This window comes from Haemorhous mexicanus, chromosome 3, assembly GCF_027477595.1.
Source record: "Haemorhous mexicanus isolate bHaeMex1 chromosome 3, bHaeMex1.pri, whole genome shotgun sequence".
Classification (NCBI taxonomy): domain Eukaryota; kingdom Metazoa; phylum Chordata; class Aves; order Passeriformes; family Fringillidae; genus Haemorhous; species Haemorhous mexicanus.
Genome location: NC_082343.1, coordinates 107827408 through 107841081, shown reverse-complemented (window position 1 = coordinate 107841081; position 13674 = coordinate 107827408). Strand labels below are relative to the sequence as shown.

General features: G+C 48.3%; 1 protein-coding gene across 1 annotated transcript; it reads left to right on the top strand.

Annotated features, from left to right (window-relative positions):
* The first annotated feature begins 1536 nt into the window (after positions 1-1536).
* Positions 1537-9764, top strand: OSR1 (odd-skipped related transcription factor 1). The gene is made up of 3 exons (XM_059842927.1): positions 1537-1893; positions 7290-7982; positions 8522-9764. The coding sequence occupies exons 2-3, from the start codon at positions 7336-7338 to the stop codon at positions 8655-8657; spliced, it is 783 nt and encodes a 260-aa protein (XP_059698910.1). The 5' UTR covers positions 1537-1893; positions 7290-7335; the 3' UTR covers positions 8658-9764.
* Positions 9765-13674: the final 3910 nt, after the last annotated feature.

The window sequence follows — 13674 nt, the reverse complement described above, 5'->3', positions numbered from 1 at the left end:
TGTATTTTTTGGTGGGGGTTGAGTGTGTGAGGGTTATAATAAAGAAAGAGAGGAAAAAACAACACGAAACGCGAGAGAACTGAAGAAGAACTGGGAACGTCTTTGCTTCCCCTCTGCCTCATAAAAATGCCACTCTTTTCCAAAAAACGGGAACGAAAATCTCTTCTCCTGCCTGGAGTAGAGAGCAATGGACCCCAAATTTTTCATAAAAATAGAGAGGACTTGGGGTTGAAACGGCAGGGCTAGGCTTGCTTCTCCACGCTACTGTCATGCTCATGAGCACTTATTCTGCAGGATGATAACGTAGTGCTTTCTTGTTGCTGTTTTGTCGATTTCGGTTTTATTTGTTTGCTTGTTTTTCCTTCGGAGATGGTGAAAAAAAAAAAAAAGGTGTAATAACAGGAGTGTAATGAACAATAAAAAGACACATGCGTGTCCCTGAGCACGGTACCGTGTTATCCTGACGGATCTGTCTTCGCTCGCGTATTATATTACCCTGGCTTCTCGGGACAATGTAATATACCCAAGCAATTTTCTCCCCTTCCCGGATCTAAAGGAGTGTGAATAGATGGATGAATAGAAAAACAAATAACCGAGGAGATTACGGCCTCAGGATTAATTATAAAGCACGTTTAACCTTTTTCTTTCGAGGGTTATTTTGCTTTTCCTGTGTCGCCCAGGCAGTCGCCTCCGGACGTAAGCAAAGCTTTGCGGCTCCCTATCCACGGGGAACCCGCGGAGTTTCGCACGCCGTGGAACTCCTCCGCGGAGCAGGGAGAGACCCTCCCGGCCCGTGGGAGGAAGGACAGGAGGAAAGCACCCAGGTCAGGGGCGCTGGGGCGGAAAGTGGGGATCAGGAGGGATGATGGGACGGGCGGAGGAAGCGTCCTCCCGGGGGTGGACCCCTCACAGGTAAGCGGCTCCCGGGATCCTCTCTGAGGATCTTCTCAGAGAGGCAGAACAACTTGCGATCCCTAAATCCACCCAGCGGGAGCAGATCCCTCCCTCCATCCTCCCCCCGACTTTTTCATCCTTTCTGCCTTTGTCCCCCTCCCGCCCTCTGGGCAGGTCCCGGTGAGTCTGGTCCCGCGGCTCTGCCCGGCGGGGAGGGGGCGCAGCGCGGCGGCGGGAGCGGCTCGGTTCGGCTCGGTTCGGCGCGGTTCGGCGCGGTTCGCAGCCGTGAGGTGCCGAACGCAGTGGCGGGGCCGGATCGGCGCAGGCAGCGCTGCCGCGCAGCGGCGCCGGGGGAGCGTCCCGAACCCGCGGAGCTGAGAGAGGAACCCGCGGGCCCCGGGAGGACGGTCCGCCGGGGGACCCTGGGGAGATGCTCGGGGAGAGGTTGCGGGAGCGGGGAGGGTAAGAGAGAAGAGAGTTTTGGGGGCTGCGAGCCCCGAGCTGCTGTGCCTCCCGGAGAAGAGGGTTGAAAAGTTGGTTCTTCCCAGCCAGAAACTTTCTCCCCGCGTGCGCATGCCCGGAGTGCGGTGGGAGGTTGAGGGGGGAGCTGGGAGGGGGGGTTGAAATAAGGAGGAGGCAGGAGGGAAGGGATCGGTTCAGTCTGAGCGCGACTGCTCCCGGGCGCGTTCGCACTCCAGCGCACGCAGCCGGCTCCGGGAGCGGGAGCAGGGAGAGCACCTCCGGCCCCGCCGGCCGGAGCACCTGGACACCTGGCCCCGCTCGGATCTGCCTGTACCCGCTGGAGAAGCAGCGGGGTGGGTGGGGTGAGCTGTGCCCCCCAGGGCCAGCACAGACACTGACCTAGCCCAACCTCCGTTTTTCTTTTTTTTTTTTTTTTTTTTTTTATCCTATTTTTTTTCCATTATTTTATTTTACCAGCTCCAATTTAGCCCAGGATCTTTTAACTGCTGCCAGCGGTGGAGCACAGATCGGGATTAGGTAAATAAAAAGAACAACTCATTTTGTTTGGTTTTGTTTTGCCAAGCCTCGGGGGTTGGGGATATCGATTCAAACACTTCCTTTACTCTACCTCCTCTCTTTCTTTGCCCCCATCCCCTCCCACAATCCGCTGGATGGTGCAGAAGCGTGAATATTATGGTTCACGTGAGGAGGACTGTTCTCTTTGGGGCGGGCGGAGGGCTGGGGTAAGCCTTCACACGGGTCTCGGATATTTTGATGCTATTTAAAGATTTGTCCTCCTCTTTCAAAGTTGTGTCTCCCCCCTTGCGGAGAAGCAGTGTTTCAAACCCGAGCTAAAAATGACACATACGAGCAAAACAGAAGCCTGCATGTCCTTTACGGCCTTGAACTTCCAGCTTTTCTCCTTTCTATTATTGGCATTTCTTTCCACTTTTCTCTTCTTTCTTTATTTCTGAGAGATTTCTTCTTTTCTTTTTTTCCTTTTTTTGCAACTCCAGTGTTTTAGGATCCGAAAAGCCTTCTCTCTTTCTTCCCAAGGCCATAACAGAAATGAGCCTGGTGTTTATATTTGTCTGATCGAAACAAGTTCAGCGCAGGAGAGACTAAGCTTCTCTCGAGACCGAGCCTATAAAGTGTCAGTGCAAAGCCGAGGATTAGAGTATAGTTGTTATAGTTGGCTTTTGGCGGGGAAACTATAAAAATAGAGCATTTTGGGGATAATTGTAGCGCCGCAGGAATTGTTGATAGATCGTGAGCCAGGCAGGAGGGTCCCGGACAGGTGCACCGTAGGTCCAGTTGAGTAAGTCCAGAGTCAGCTGAGAAAGAGGCCCGACCCCCACGGCAGCGCTGGGCCCGGGGTCCCGGGGCTGCAGCTCCGCTGCCGAGCCCCGCTGCGGGCCCGGGCCCGGGGATGCCCGCGGTGCCCTGGCTGCCCCCGGGGCTGTCACCGCAGAGCCTCGCCCCTGCCCGCGGCTCTGCGTGCTGTGGCCGTGGGAAGCGAGGAGTGCAGAGGCAAGAAATCCTCCCTGCGGCCGGGAGAGAGGAAGGACGATGTATTCCTGGGCAGGGGAGGCACCGGGTATTTCTCTAGGGAGAAAGCGAGGGGGAATGTTCTGCTGGGGGCCTTTCAACACCCGAGGGGATTGCAAAAGCGCACACACACAATACCCCAAACCTACCTAGGAGCTTGTGGGGGGAGAAGGTGAGGAGCTGGCCCCTGCGGCCGTCCCGCGCAGCGACCCACGCCCGCCGCGGGCCGCGCTCCCGCCGTGGCCCCGCAGCCGCTGTCCCCCGGGGGCCGAGTTCGGGGATCTCTGCTGTTCTGGGTAAAGGCTGCCCCGGGCAGTGTAGCCATCGCTGGTACACTCCTTATTCTTTATTATTATTATTTGAGAAACTAAAGCCCATCTCGTTCACCCACGCTCGCAGTGGTGGTCTGGGGAGACTTGTCAACACCGATTTCGTGATAAAATGCGAATGATGATTTTATAAGGATTGAGCGGACATATCCAAGGCACACGCTGACTGAGTCCTTCCAGTCCTCATTAATGTTAGTAATTAACTCTTTCACGCTCAATTAGCCCCAAATAAACCTGCTTTAATAGATTCTGCACACTTCATTAATACTTTGAATAAATCTGTGTTGAGCAATGCTTTTTTATCCCTCAAGAGCACCGCGCTCGAAAAATGCAGAGCGAAAGGGCAGTTTTATTCCCTTTCCACTTATTTTCCCAAACACAGATAACTTGCGAGCTCCATTTCTCCGCTTTAGCTTTAGGAAGGGAAATTTTCTTTCCCACAAAGGAGACAAAATAAATAACCGACCTGGTGGCAAAATGCTGCACACCGATGCGTGCAGCCGAAAGGACAGGGCTACCAGACTTGAAAAAATTCAGGCAAAACTGGGGAACTTTTTTTTACGGAAGAACCTGATTGCTGTAGTTTGTCGCAAGAATGCATCATTTTATGCCCGCTACTTTATCATGTGTGTAAAAATAAGCAACGTTCTCAGGGTAATTTACCTCCTCCATTCTTCCATGTGGAACTAATTAGCAAACCTCATTATTTATGAGTCAGGTATTTAATGTAACAAATATCCCTTTCAAAGGATACATCGGAAATTGATAATTCAATGTAAAAAGGAAAAATACCGACTAGTCACAAGATTACTTAAAAATCAATTTAATTTCGCCTCTTGCTGTGCTACCAGTAGAAAACCGGGTACATCTTTTTTTTTTTTTTTTTTTTTTTTTTTTTTTTTTTTTGGCGTATAGAGTAGGTAGAATTTAATCTGGAAGGTTAACATTGAAATGGTCTTAAAACAGTGGCAACTGGACAATAGCATTACCGTATCTTCACTCAGGGCAAAGGGTAAGAAAGCTGGAGACAGATGTAGACTTTCAAGTTTATGATCCTATTTTGCAGGGTAAATTTATCTTGGCATGAGTGGGTTTTGTTTCAGTCAGAACACAAGTGTTTTGTTCTTAATTACTCACCGAGGTACTTTGTGTTAAAAAAGAAAACCCCGTACAGTTTTATTGCAATGGGGGAATTCAAGCAGAGAACTCGCGGGGTCTTCTTCTGTTAAAAAAAAAAAAAAAAAAAAGAAAAGAAAAAGAAAAGAAGACCCGATAACGATCTGTTTACATGAAGCAGAATTAAAGGTGGAGGTGACACCGAAATCAAAGAAACGTTGATCTCTCTGCGGGCAAGTGGGAGACCAGAGAGCTACTACACTGTGAAACACATTCGCTTTGATGTCCCGAAGTGAGGGGACTTTATGAAATAGACTGCTCTTCATCCATATTTTTGACTATCACGGTCGTACAGAGCAAAAGTGTAGCTTACATTTCTGGAAAAGTGCCAAAAAACTTGTAGTAACATGAACAGTCTGTTCTCACCTCCTCTTTTTTTCTTATTTTCTTCTCCTCTTTTTCTTTTATTCCCTTGTTGTCTGTTACTTTTTCATCCTTTTTGGGATTTTTTATTTTTAATTTAACAGACCTGCTCTAGCAAAGACCAAAAAACTGTGGGCATAAGGGATGCTATTATGACCTGACTGCATTTCTCCTTGGTTTGTGCCTTGTTCTTTATTGGGAAAATCGAAAGAGAGCTTTTAAAATGTTTTCAAGAGAGAATTTACCCATACTGACGTAGTAGGTTTCTGCTTATATATTCCATATTTAGTGTTTTCTAAGAATACAAAGAAAGAAAGAGGGATAAACTTCATTTGTAGCAGCTTGTTTCATGTTTGAGAGCTCTAGAGCTACCTAGACAGGGAAACAGACACAGAGCCATAGTGATGGACAGAAACAGACATTTTCAGGTACCCAGATGAGAGGACAAGAGTGTTTTCTGTGCACTTTGTCCTTGGGGTCACCAGCTGAGGCATTTGTGCTGTGATGTGGACATGCTTAGTGTATAGGCAGCACTAACTAAATAAAAGTATATCCCCAGTGGAGCAACAAAACAGTCTGGTTGGTTCAACAGCCCTAAATAGTTCAGCCAAAAAAAAAAAAAAAAAACCCAAAAATACACCCAACTACAAAAACCTCCACCAAAACAAAACAAAACAAAAAAGCCCAAACCCCCCAAAAAATTGAAAGCGGGGAAAAAAAGAGAAAAGGGAGGAGAATAGAGAATATAATGTGTGCATTTTTCAATCAGTCGCTATTAGAAATGTATCCAATTGAAAACCAAAAAATGTCACAATCTCTTATTCTGGGTCATTGCAGTGGAATTCCTCTAAGGTTTGAGTCTCTCTTCCTGCTGCTGATTTATGTAAAGCAAAGTGAAAGGTGGGCCTGGAGTATAGAGCTGCTCAGAGTAAGCTTCTCCCTCTCACACCCTCCCTGCTGCAGCTCCTCTTTCCAGGCAACAGCACACATATAAATCAGATTTGTTTCCCTGCTCTTTAGACCTCTTCCACCAGCAGTTTCCACACCCCCAGACTTCCAGCTCAGAGGGACGATTGCTGCTCTGCTGTACTTTGCTGCCTCTGTTTCTCCAAAGGGGCTTTACTCTTCTCATGGGGATGAACTCTAATCTGAATGCTGCCAGGACCCTGCTGGAGTCCCCTGAGGGGATCTTGTGGGGGAACCTGCGGTGACTCAGAGGATCCCAGTCAGGATTCCCACAGGATCCACAAGACTCTGTGTGGATCCTGTGGGAACACTGCAGCAAACATATGGGGATTCTGGCAGCAAATAGCCCCACTGAAGGCAAATCCCAGAGCTCACTGAGGGGAAAGTGAGTATAAGCTGAGGACTGTGGAGTAAGGAGGAGGCTCTCTGGGCTGAAGGGATATGATTCTTCCAAAAGCCATGGGTGCTCTCTCACACCCACAAAGGGAGGAAGCTGTGTCCCCACCAACAACCCTCGGGAGGCATCTCCTGCCAAATGGTTGACAGCAGCCAGGGCTCAATTTTCAGACTGGGCCAGATGTGCCTCAATGCTGCTGCCTTGTAGCATGTTCCCCTCCATCTTGTGGGGTGGGACATGTAGGGATCTGGCCCAGAGGAGAGGCTAGGGGCTTGGCAGGACCCTGAAACCCAGACCAAAGTGGTGGCACCCAGCCCAGGGAAGGGCTGAAGCCCTGCAGCTGCTGGTCTGGGTGCCCCATGGGAAGGGTCTCGCCAGCCCTTGTCTTTTAGCCTTTTGAAGGGCTCTAATTAAGCAATTGCTTAGATTAGGATGCGGGCTTGAAGCCAGGCACTTCTCCCTGGGAAGAGCAAACAACATTTCAGGTTTGTCACCTAAATTCAGTATTTTCCTATTTCTTTTTGCAGTACACAAGAGGAAGGGCTTTGGCAGGTATTTTCCCCATAATGTTTTATCACCAAAATTATTTTATTTTTCTGAAAGAGGGAGAGCATGCAGTTCTGAGCATCCAAGTGCCTCCATTGTCTCAGAGTCTTGGCTGAGGCCAGACCACAGGGAGCTAAGTGACCCAGGAGCAGCAAGCTCCGCACCCTTCCCTGCGTCACCTCCAGAGTCAGGGCTAAATGCAGCTTCCCTGGTCAGATGTAGTGGGCAGTATCTCACTATTTTCCAAAGGCTGAGGTCACCTAGGAAGGGATTTTAAATTACTGGGAGATGAGTGAGCTTTTTGGGCCAAAAATGGCATCTCCGCTGTCCCCCTGTTCAAGATCATTGGAAGTCTGCACAGCAGGGGATGCTGCTGAGAAGTGAATGATTGTGGATGCAGTACAACATTTGTGTGCAAGAGAGAGATGGGGAGATGGAGAATCTGGGGATGCACTCCCAGCAAAGACCTGGTGAGGCGTCTCTAATTCCAAGGCCACCTCTTCCTGTGGCTTTGGAGAGGGATATTGATTAGGGGTAAGGTAAAGTGCTTTGGTTTTAATGTAAATCTACTTCTTCCTCTTCCCCCCCTCCCTGTCTTTATTTTCCAGATATTTTCCTCCCCTGTTCCGAAGATCCTCCTCCTGAGCGGCCATCATGGGAAGTAAAACCCTGCCGGCCCCAGTGCCCATCCATCCTTCCCTGCAGCTTACCAACTACTCCTTCCTGCAAGCATTCAACGGGCTGCCCGCCGTGCCCTCTGACCACCTCTCCAACCTCTATGGCTTCAGTGCCCTGCACGCCGTGCACCTGCACCAGTGGACTCTGGGCTACCCGGCCATGCATCTGCCCCGCTCCTCCTTCTCCAAAGTGCCCGGCGTCTCCAGCCTGGTGGATGCACGGTTCCAGTTGCCCACCTTCCCACTCTTCCCACATGTCATCCAGCCCAAGCAAGAGGCTGCCAACATGACCCTCAAAGCCAAACCCCGCTTTGACTTTGCCAATTTAGCAGTGGCTGCCACACAAGAGGACCACTCTAAACTGGGACAGGCAGACAGTCAGGGCTCACCAGCAGGGCTGGGGTCTTTGCTTGAGGTGACTAAACTCTCTCCTGAAAAGAAACCCACGCGGGGAAGGTTACCGTCCAAAACCAAGAAGGAGTTTGTGTGTAAATTCTGTGGAAGGCACTTCACCAAGTCCTACAACCTTTTGATCCATGAAAGAACCCACACCGACGAACGGCCCTACACATGTGATATTTGTCACAAGGCTTTCAGAAGACAGGATCACCTGAGGGATCACAGGTAACTATTTTTCTTTTCCTGTTCTTTTTCCCTTGTGTATTTGTACTCTTCCAGTTACCAATCCACGCTCAAGATTTATATAAGAAAGGTTAAGTACTAATCCAACCAAGAGTGTTCCCTCTAGTTTTTCCTCTGCCCACGGTTGGTGGAAGAGCCCAGGTAACTCACAGTGGAAGACATACCTCACTCACTCAATAAATACAACTTTCACAACCTACTTTTTACTTCTACAGATGTTTTCACCCTCCATTTGCATCATGCGTCCTCTGCCTCTATGATCACCCAGAAATGTCATGAGGACATACAGTTTGGTGAACCCAAAGTAAAAGAGAAGTTCTTTATCCCTAAGAAGGGCACCCTATAACCCTCTGATGCCCCCCTCTCTTGCACACATGCATACCAACAATTGCCCAAGAACTGCACTCCAGCACTCTCAATCTCAGCTGCAGGTCTAAGAAATCTGCAGCCCGTTCTCCCTCAGCTCACTGCTGAGTTTAGGCCAGTTATTTCTGACATGTCAATTGTTTTTCTCTCTCTAGATATATCCATTCTAAAGAAAAGCCTTTTAAGTGTCAAGAATGCGGGAAAGGATTTTGCCAGTCCAGAACACTAGCTGTCCACAAGACACTGCACACGCAAGTAAAGGAACTGAAACCTGCCAAACTTAAGTGTTGAATCTCCATCTTCTATGAACTTTTCCTCCCCTTCAGACTTTACACCAAAACTAGAGCAGAAACAAAACTTTCAGGATGGGAGCACTGGACTTTGTGCTTTGTTTTTGTTTCTACTTTAAAAAGGGCAAAATCTGCACCCCTTCAATTTCCCTGTCCAAGCAATTAACTTCTTAAGTCGTGGGTGAAAAGATTATTTTGAATTTTAAATATATGTGAATGATACAGAGAGTGCTAGCTGACTTGTGTGGCTTTGATAAACTTTATGCCAAAAGGTGGTGCTCACGTGTTGGACAGGAATCTCTTTAAAATCAAACAAAAACCCACAAGACACCCCTGACCAACCCTGCCCCCACCCAAAAAAAAAACCAAAAAACGAACCAAAATCGTAGCTTCCAAAAGTATTACTTAAGAAAATCCAAACTCTTATTTTATACTTTTTTTTTGACTGTATAAAGCTTCTTATTTTTACACTTCAGGAAATACAAAGAATTCCAGAAGACAATTAAGAACTGAAAAACGGTGGTTTCTCGTCACAGCACCATTAAGACAAGGAGAGGGGCAACTTGCAAATCTCATTTGCTAGTTTGTTTTCAGAAAAGAAGAAAATTAATGTTTGGAAACGACCTAAGCCTCTCAAGTGGGGAGTCCTATCATACGTTAGAAAATGCATCCAGATCTCAGACCCATGGGCTCCTGGTGTTGGGACAGATCAGTGTTCATGGGACATGGAGAACTTTTTTATTACCTTGTGGTCTAGTGTGCTGTGAGGAAGTTTGTAACTTCTGGACTTATTTAAAAAACCCAGAGGAAAGAAAGATGGCAATACGTCAAACTGACGGTATGCACAACGTGGTTTTAGTGGTACTTAAAGTCTTCGTGTGCCCTGGTGCGAGAGAACAAATCTCAACTTGAGAGAGTATTTTTTTAAATGCTGGCTTTCTGAACAGTGTATTCAAATTAAGAGACATTCCAATAAGTTCTGTTTATTAAAAAAAAAAAAAAGTTGTATGGCTGTTTGGCACTTTATGCTGATTATTGGTAATTGACATTTATCACTGGATTGTGTGTGGTTTTTAAGTATTAAAATAAATTGTTATTTTACAGGCAAGTCTGCATGGAATACGTATGTGTTCATTTTGTTTCTGATCTCTGATCTCTTCCCTGGTAAACCCTCTTTGTCAATATTCAGAACTTATTTATTTTTTGGTATTTTTTTTCTCAGTTATTTCCTCAGTGGTTGTTTCTACTGTCCTACGAACCTTAGAAAGTAGTCTGGATTTTTTTTTCTATGCATTAGCTTTCCCCCTTCTAATTTTCCTTTTCTTCCCTTTTTCTATTTTTTTTTTCTTTTTTTTTCTTTTTTTTTTCTTTGGTTTTTTTTTTTTTTGTGTCTTGTGTTTTTTGTTTTTTTTTTTTTTAATGCTGACAAAAGTAAACATCTGCGGAGAGTCCAATAATTTTGCCGCTAGTGAGGAAAAAAAATCGTCTTGGGTAACTAAATCGTGGGTATTAGCTGATAAGATTAGGTGTCAGAAGTGTTATAAAACAAATCAGATGAGTAATGGGCGAACTGTTGCTGCTTTCGGTGCCTGGAGGCGCTGCGGGGAGAGACGCCTTCGCACCCCCATTCCCGCGTGTGTCAGGAGAGGGCATTTTTCAGTCACATCTTCGGCCGGTTCCGCGCTGATTGGGGCGGCCTTTGATTCCCGGCAGCTGTCTTAGATCAGAGATGTTTATTCCACTGCGAAACCTCTTTGGATCGAGACGGGGGAGAGCGCGCAGCGCTGGGGCATCCGCTGGAGCCTTTGAAGCGCTTCTTGCCGCCGTCCTTTCTCGTCTTCTCGGCAAACCCTAAACCTTCCTCCTCCCTTCACAAGTCAGTGCCCCCGCGATAAGAAAAGCCTCTTTTTTTCGCAAATTAGCGACGCGCCAGAGGTGACCTCGGAGCTGCCCAGCGGCTCCTGCGCGGCCGCGGCGCGGATGCTCGGCCGGAGCGCGGATGTTCACCGAGCCAGCCGCTCGGTCCAGTGCCACTCCTTTCGCCTTCTCCCCTGCTGCTTTTAGCAATTATTTCTTTATTTGGTCAAAGAATCCTATCAAGGACAGGAAAAAAGGTGCGTTTCCAACTCATTTAGTGTAAGGGGAGGGGGAGAAGCCTCTCTCCCCCTCTTATTTATTGGACACCCATTCCAGCGCACCATAACTAATGAAAAGGCACTTGCAGCACGGGCTGCGGACCCACCTCCAACTTGGGAAGGCCCTCGGGGAGCTCGGGATGCGAAGTGCCGCCGGTGCCTGCATCCAGCTCCGGGGACAGGGAGCGTGGGCTGAGCCTGAAGTCAGCTTGCTTCGGCTTTGCTTTGGCTTTGCTTCCCACCCGTCACTCCCTTCTCACGCGGCGAGAAGACTTTTGGTTTTGGCATCTGAAAAGCAGCAAGTGAGGGGTGCGGGGTGAAGTCCGCAGTAACCTGCAGGCAGCCGGGGCCGGCCCTGCGTGGGAGGAGGGCGGGACGAGCGCGGAGCCCTGCGCGCCGCTCCGCCGGCATCTCCTGCGCGGAGCCCGGCTGGAGCGAGGAGCATCCGCCGCGGCGCTGGCTCCGCGCGGCCGGCCCGGCCCGGGATGTTTGCTCGGCAGCTTTTCTCGGAGGCAATTAGAAGGTGTCCTCTCCCGCGCCTCTCCCCGGTCCTCCGTGGGGGTTTAGAGGGATTGCCTTGCACAAACCCCGCAGGAGGGGCTGCCTTTCCGTGGCGTGGGTCGCTGCCCCGCAGGAGCTCCATGGGACACGCCAGCCGCCCCCGACGTGCCCCGCTGCCCGGCCAGGGGCACCGCATCCCGCGCTGCGCGGAGGGCAGACCAGCAGCCCCGAGCATTGACACGGCGTTAAGGGCAGCCTGAAGGCTGGGTGGTTCATCCTTCTCTGTGCCCTCCTAAACGGAGAATCAGAGAGAAAATCCCCGATGGACTTCCCGTCCCTTTTGTGTCGCTCCTGGCACCAAGTAAGGGAACAAGGATGCACCCGGCATCCTGTCGCCGAGCGAGAAAGTAAAGGGCACTATTGCTCGGAACCAGGTTTTCAGGGGTCTTAACTACAAGGCAGAAACCCGAGTCGGGTCCACAGGGAGGGAGGAAGGGACTCAGGTCACTCCGCTGAGGCTTTCCCACGGTCTCTCCACCGTCTCCTTAACACCGGGAAACCGAAACACCCGTGGCGAGGTAAGAAACCGTGTCAGTAACTGGTTCCTGGGAACCATTAGAGCTGCGGGGTCGCAAAGGTGGAGAAACCACTCCTCCCAGCTGGGCATGAGAAGCGTTTCATTTGAAAAGCTGAAGCTTGGTGATCTGACTGCCAAGAATTTCTTAGGACCTGCATTTTTATGTGCAATTAAAAAGAAAACCTTCAGAACTGACATAATTGGAAATACAGATGTATTAAAACTACGTGGGCATGCCGAGCACAGGATGCACATACAACCTCTCAATGCCGCTTGTACTACACTTAAATCTGTGTGTATTTCCTCCTCCCAGAAGGCCACTTTTGCCCTGGTGCTAACAAAGGCTATCTATCTCATCCTGCTCCCAGCTGCATGGGGGAACAGTTTGACTTTTCCCTCCAGCGTTTTGAAATTTGCTAGGCAGTATCAGTTCAGTGATTCCAAGGAAAGCAAAGATGAAATCATGAGTCAGAAGAGATAAGTTGTACTAAACCCCAAAATAAATGAAAGCAATTAGATGGGAAATGTGCCTGTTGAATCAGGATCACAATTTAAATGATTAATTGCCTTCTCTCTTTTTTTTTTCTATCTTTGCATGTGTTTTAATTTGACATTCATGCAGTGAATAAAACTTTCTTAGGCCTCCGTCTGCCAATCGAGACCTGATTCTGTTTTCACAGTTGCTTTAAATTTTGCATTTTCATCATAAAAACATCACTGAATGGGAGTTTGCAAGAGTAAAAAACCGGGCACCTGACTCTAGTTGCCCCTTCCTGCAAGATTTATAAGGAAAAAACAGATTTTTATATTATAATTCTTTATTTTTAACCATTTCCAGTTACAGAAAGAAAACATAAAGATGTGTTGGCACATCTCTTGGTCTTTTTCCCCCCCTTTGCATTCCAGTCATTCTTTTTCTGCCCATAAACTGTTAGTACTCCACAAGAGCCTGATTCTGCACAGCCTACTAAGCCTGTTTTTTTGTTAGATGCAGGAAGAAATCCTGTCAGATGGGGTCTTCAGTGTACATTCATGAAACAGAGCAAAAGCCTCTCTCAGAATGTGCACTGGAACAGCAAACAGTTACTTTTCAGCTGCGGATTGCATGTGCCTCTGAAAAAGGGACCACAAATCATTGGGTTTTTAAAGGTTCCGCATGAGTTGTATATTAATCCCAGTTTCCCTAGGGATGGATTAATCCCAGCTTCCCAGTTGTGTGGCTAGAGACAATGTAGATGAGGTTGGGGGCAGGGGAGAAGCGAGATGGGGAAAGGAGAGGGAAAATAAAAGATATATCACAGGAATACAAGGCCTAAGTGGCGAGGAGCCATAAGTAGTTTCAATACCTTTTCTGCCTCTGTCACCACATGTAAGCTGAAGCAACTTAGGCTCCCTGTTTCAGTTTCTTCATCTGTAAATTGGGGGTAATGCTGCTGATTTTGCTCCCAGGAGACTTGGCACACTCATGTAGAAACTCCCGCTCAGCCCTCAGTAGTGAAAGGAGAAACTCCAATTTGTCTGAGGGCAACTGAAAGCAGGGGCTGATCTGGGTGATCTAATGGACTGTGGACGACAAATTTATACTCACGTGTAATTCTTTTCCAGCCTGGCAGTTTTTTTGAGAGATGGAGTCCTAGAGCCCAGTATGCCTCTCTACATTCCTGTCTGGTGACTACACAGGAGGAATGGCATGGGCCAAATTCATCCCTGGTGGGGCTCCAATGACATCAGTCATCTTTATAGGAGTTTTTTGAATGAAGTCAATTCGGATTTACAAGGACCAAGTTTGGCCACAGTGATATTTA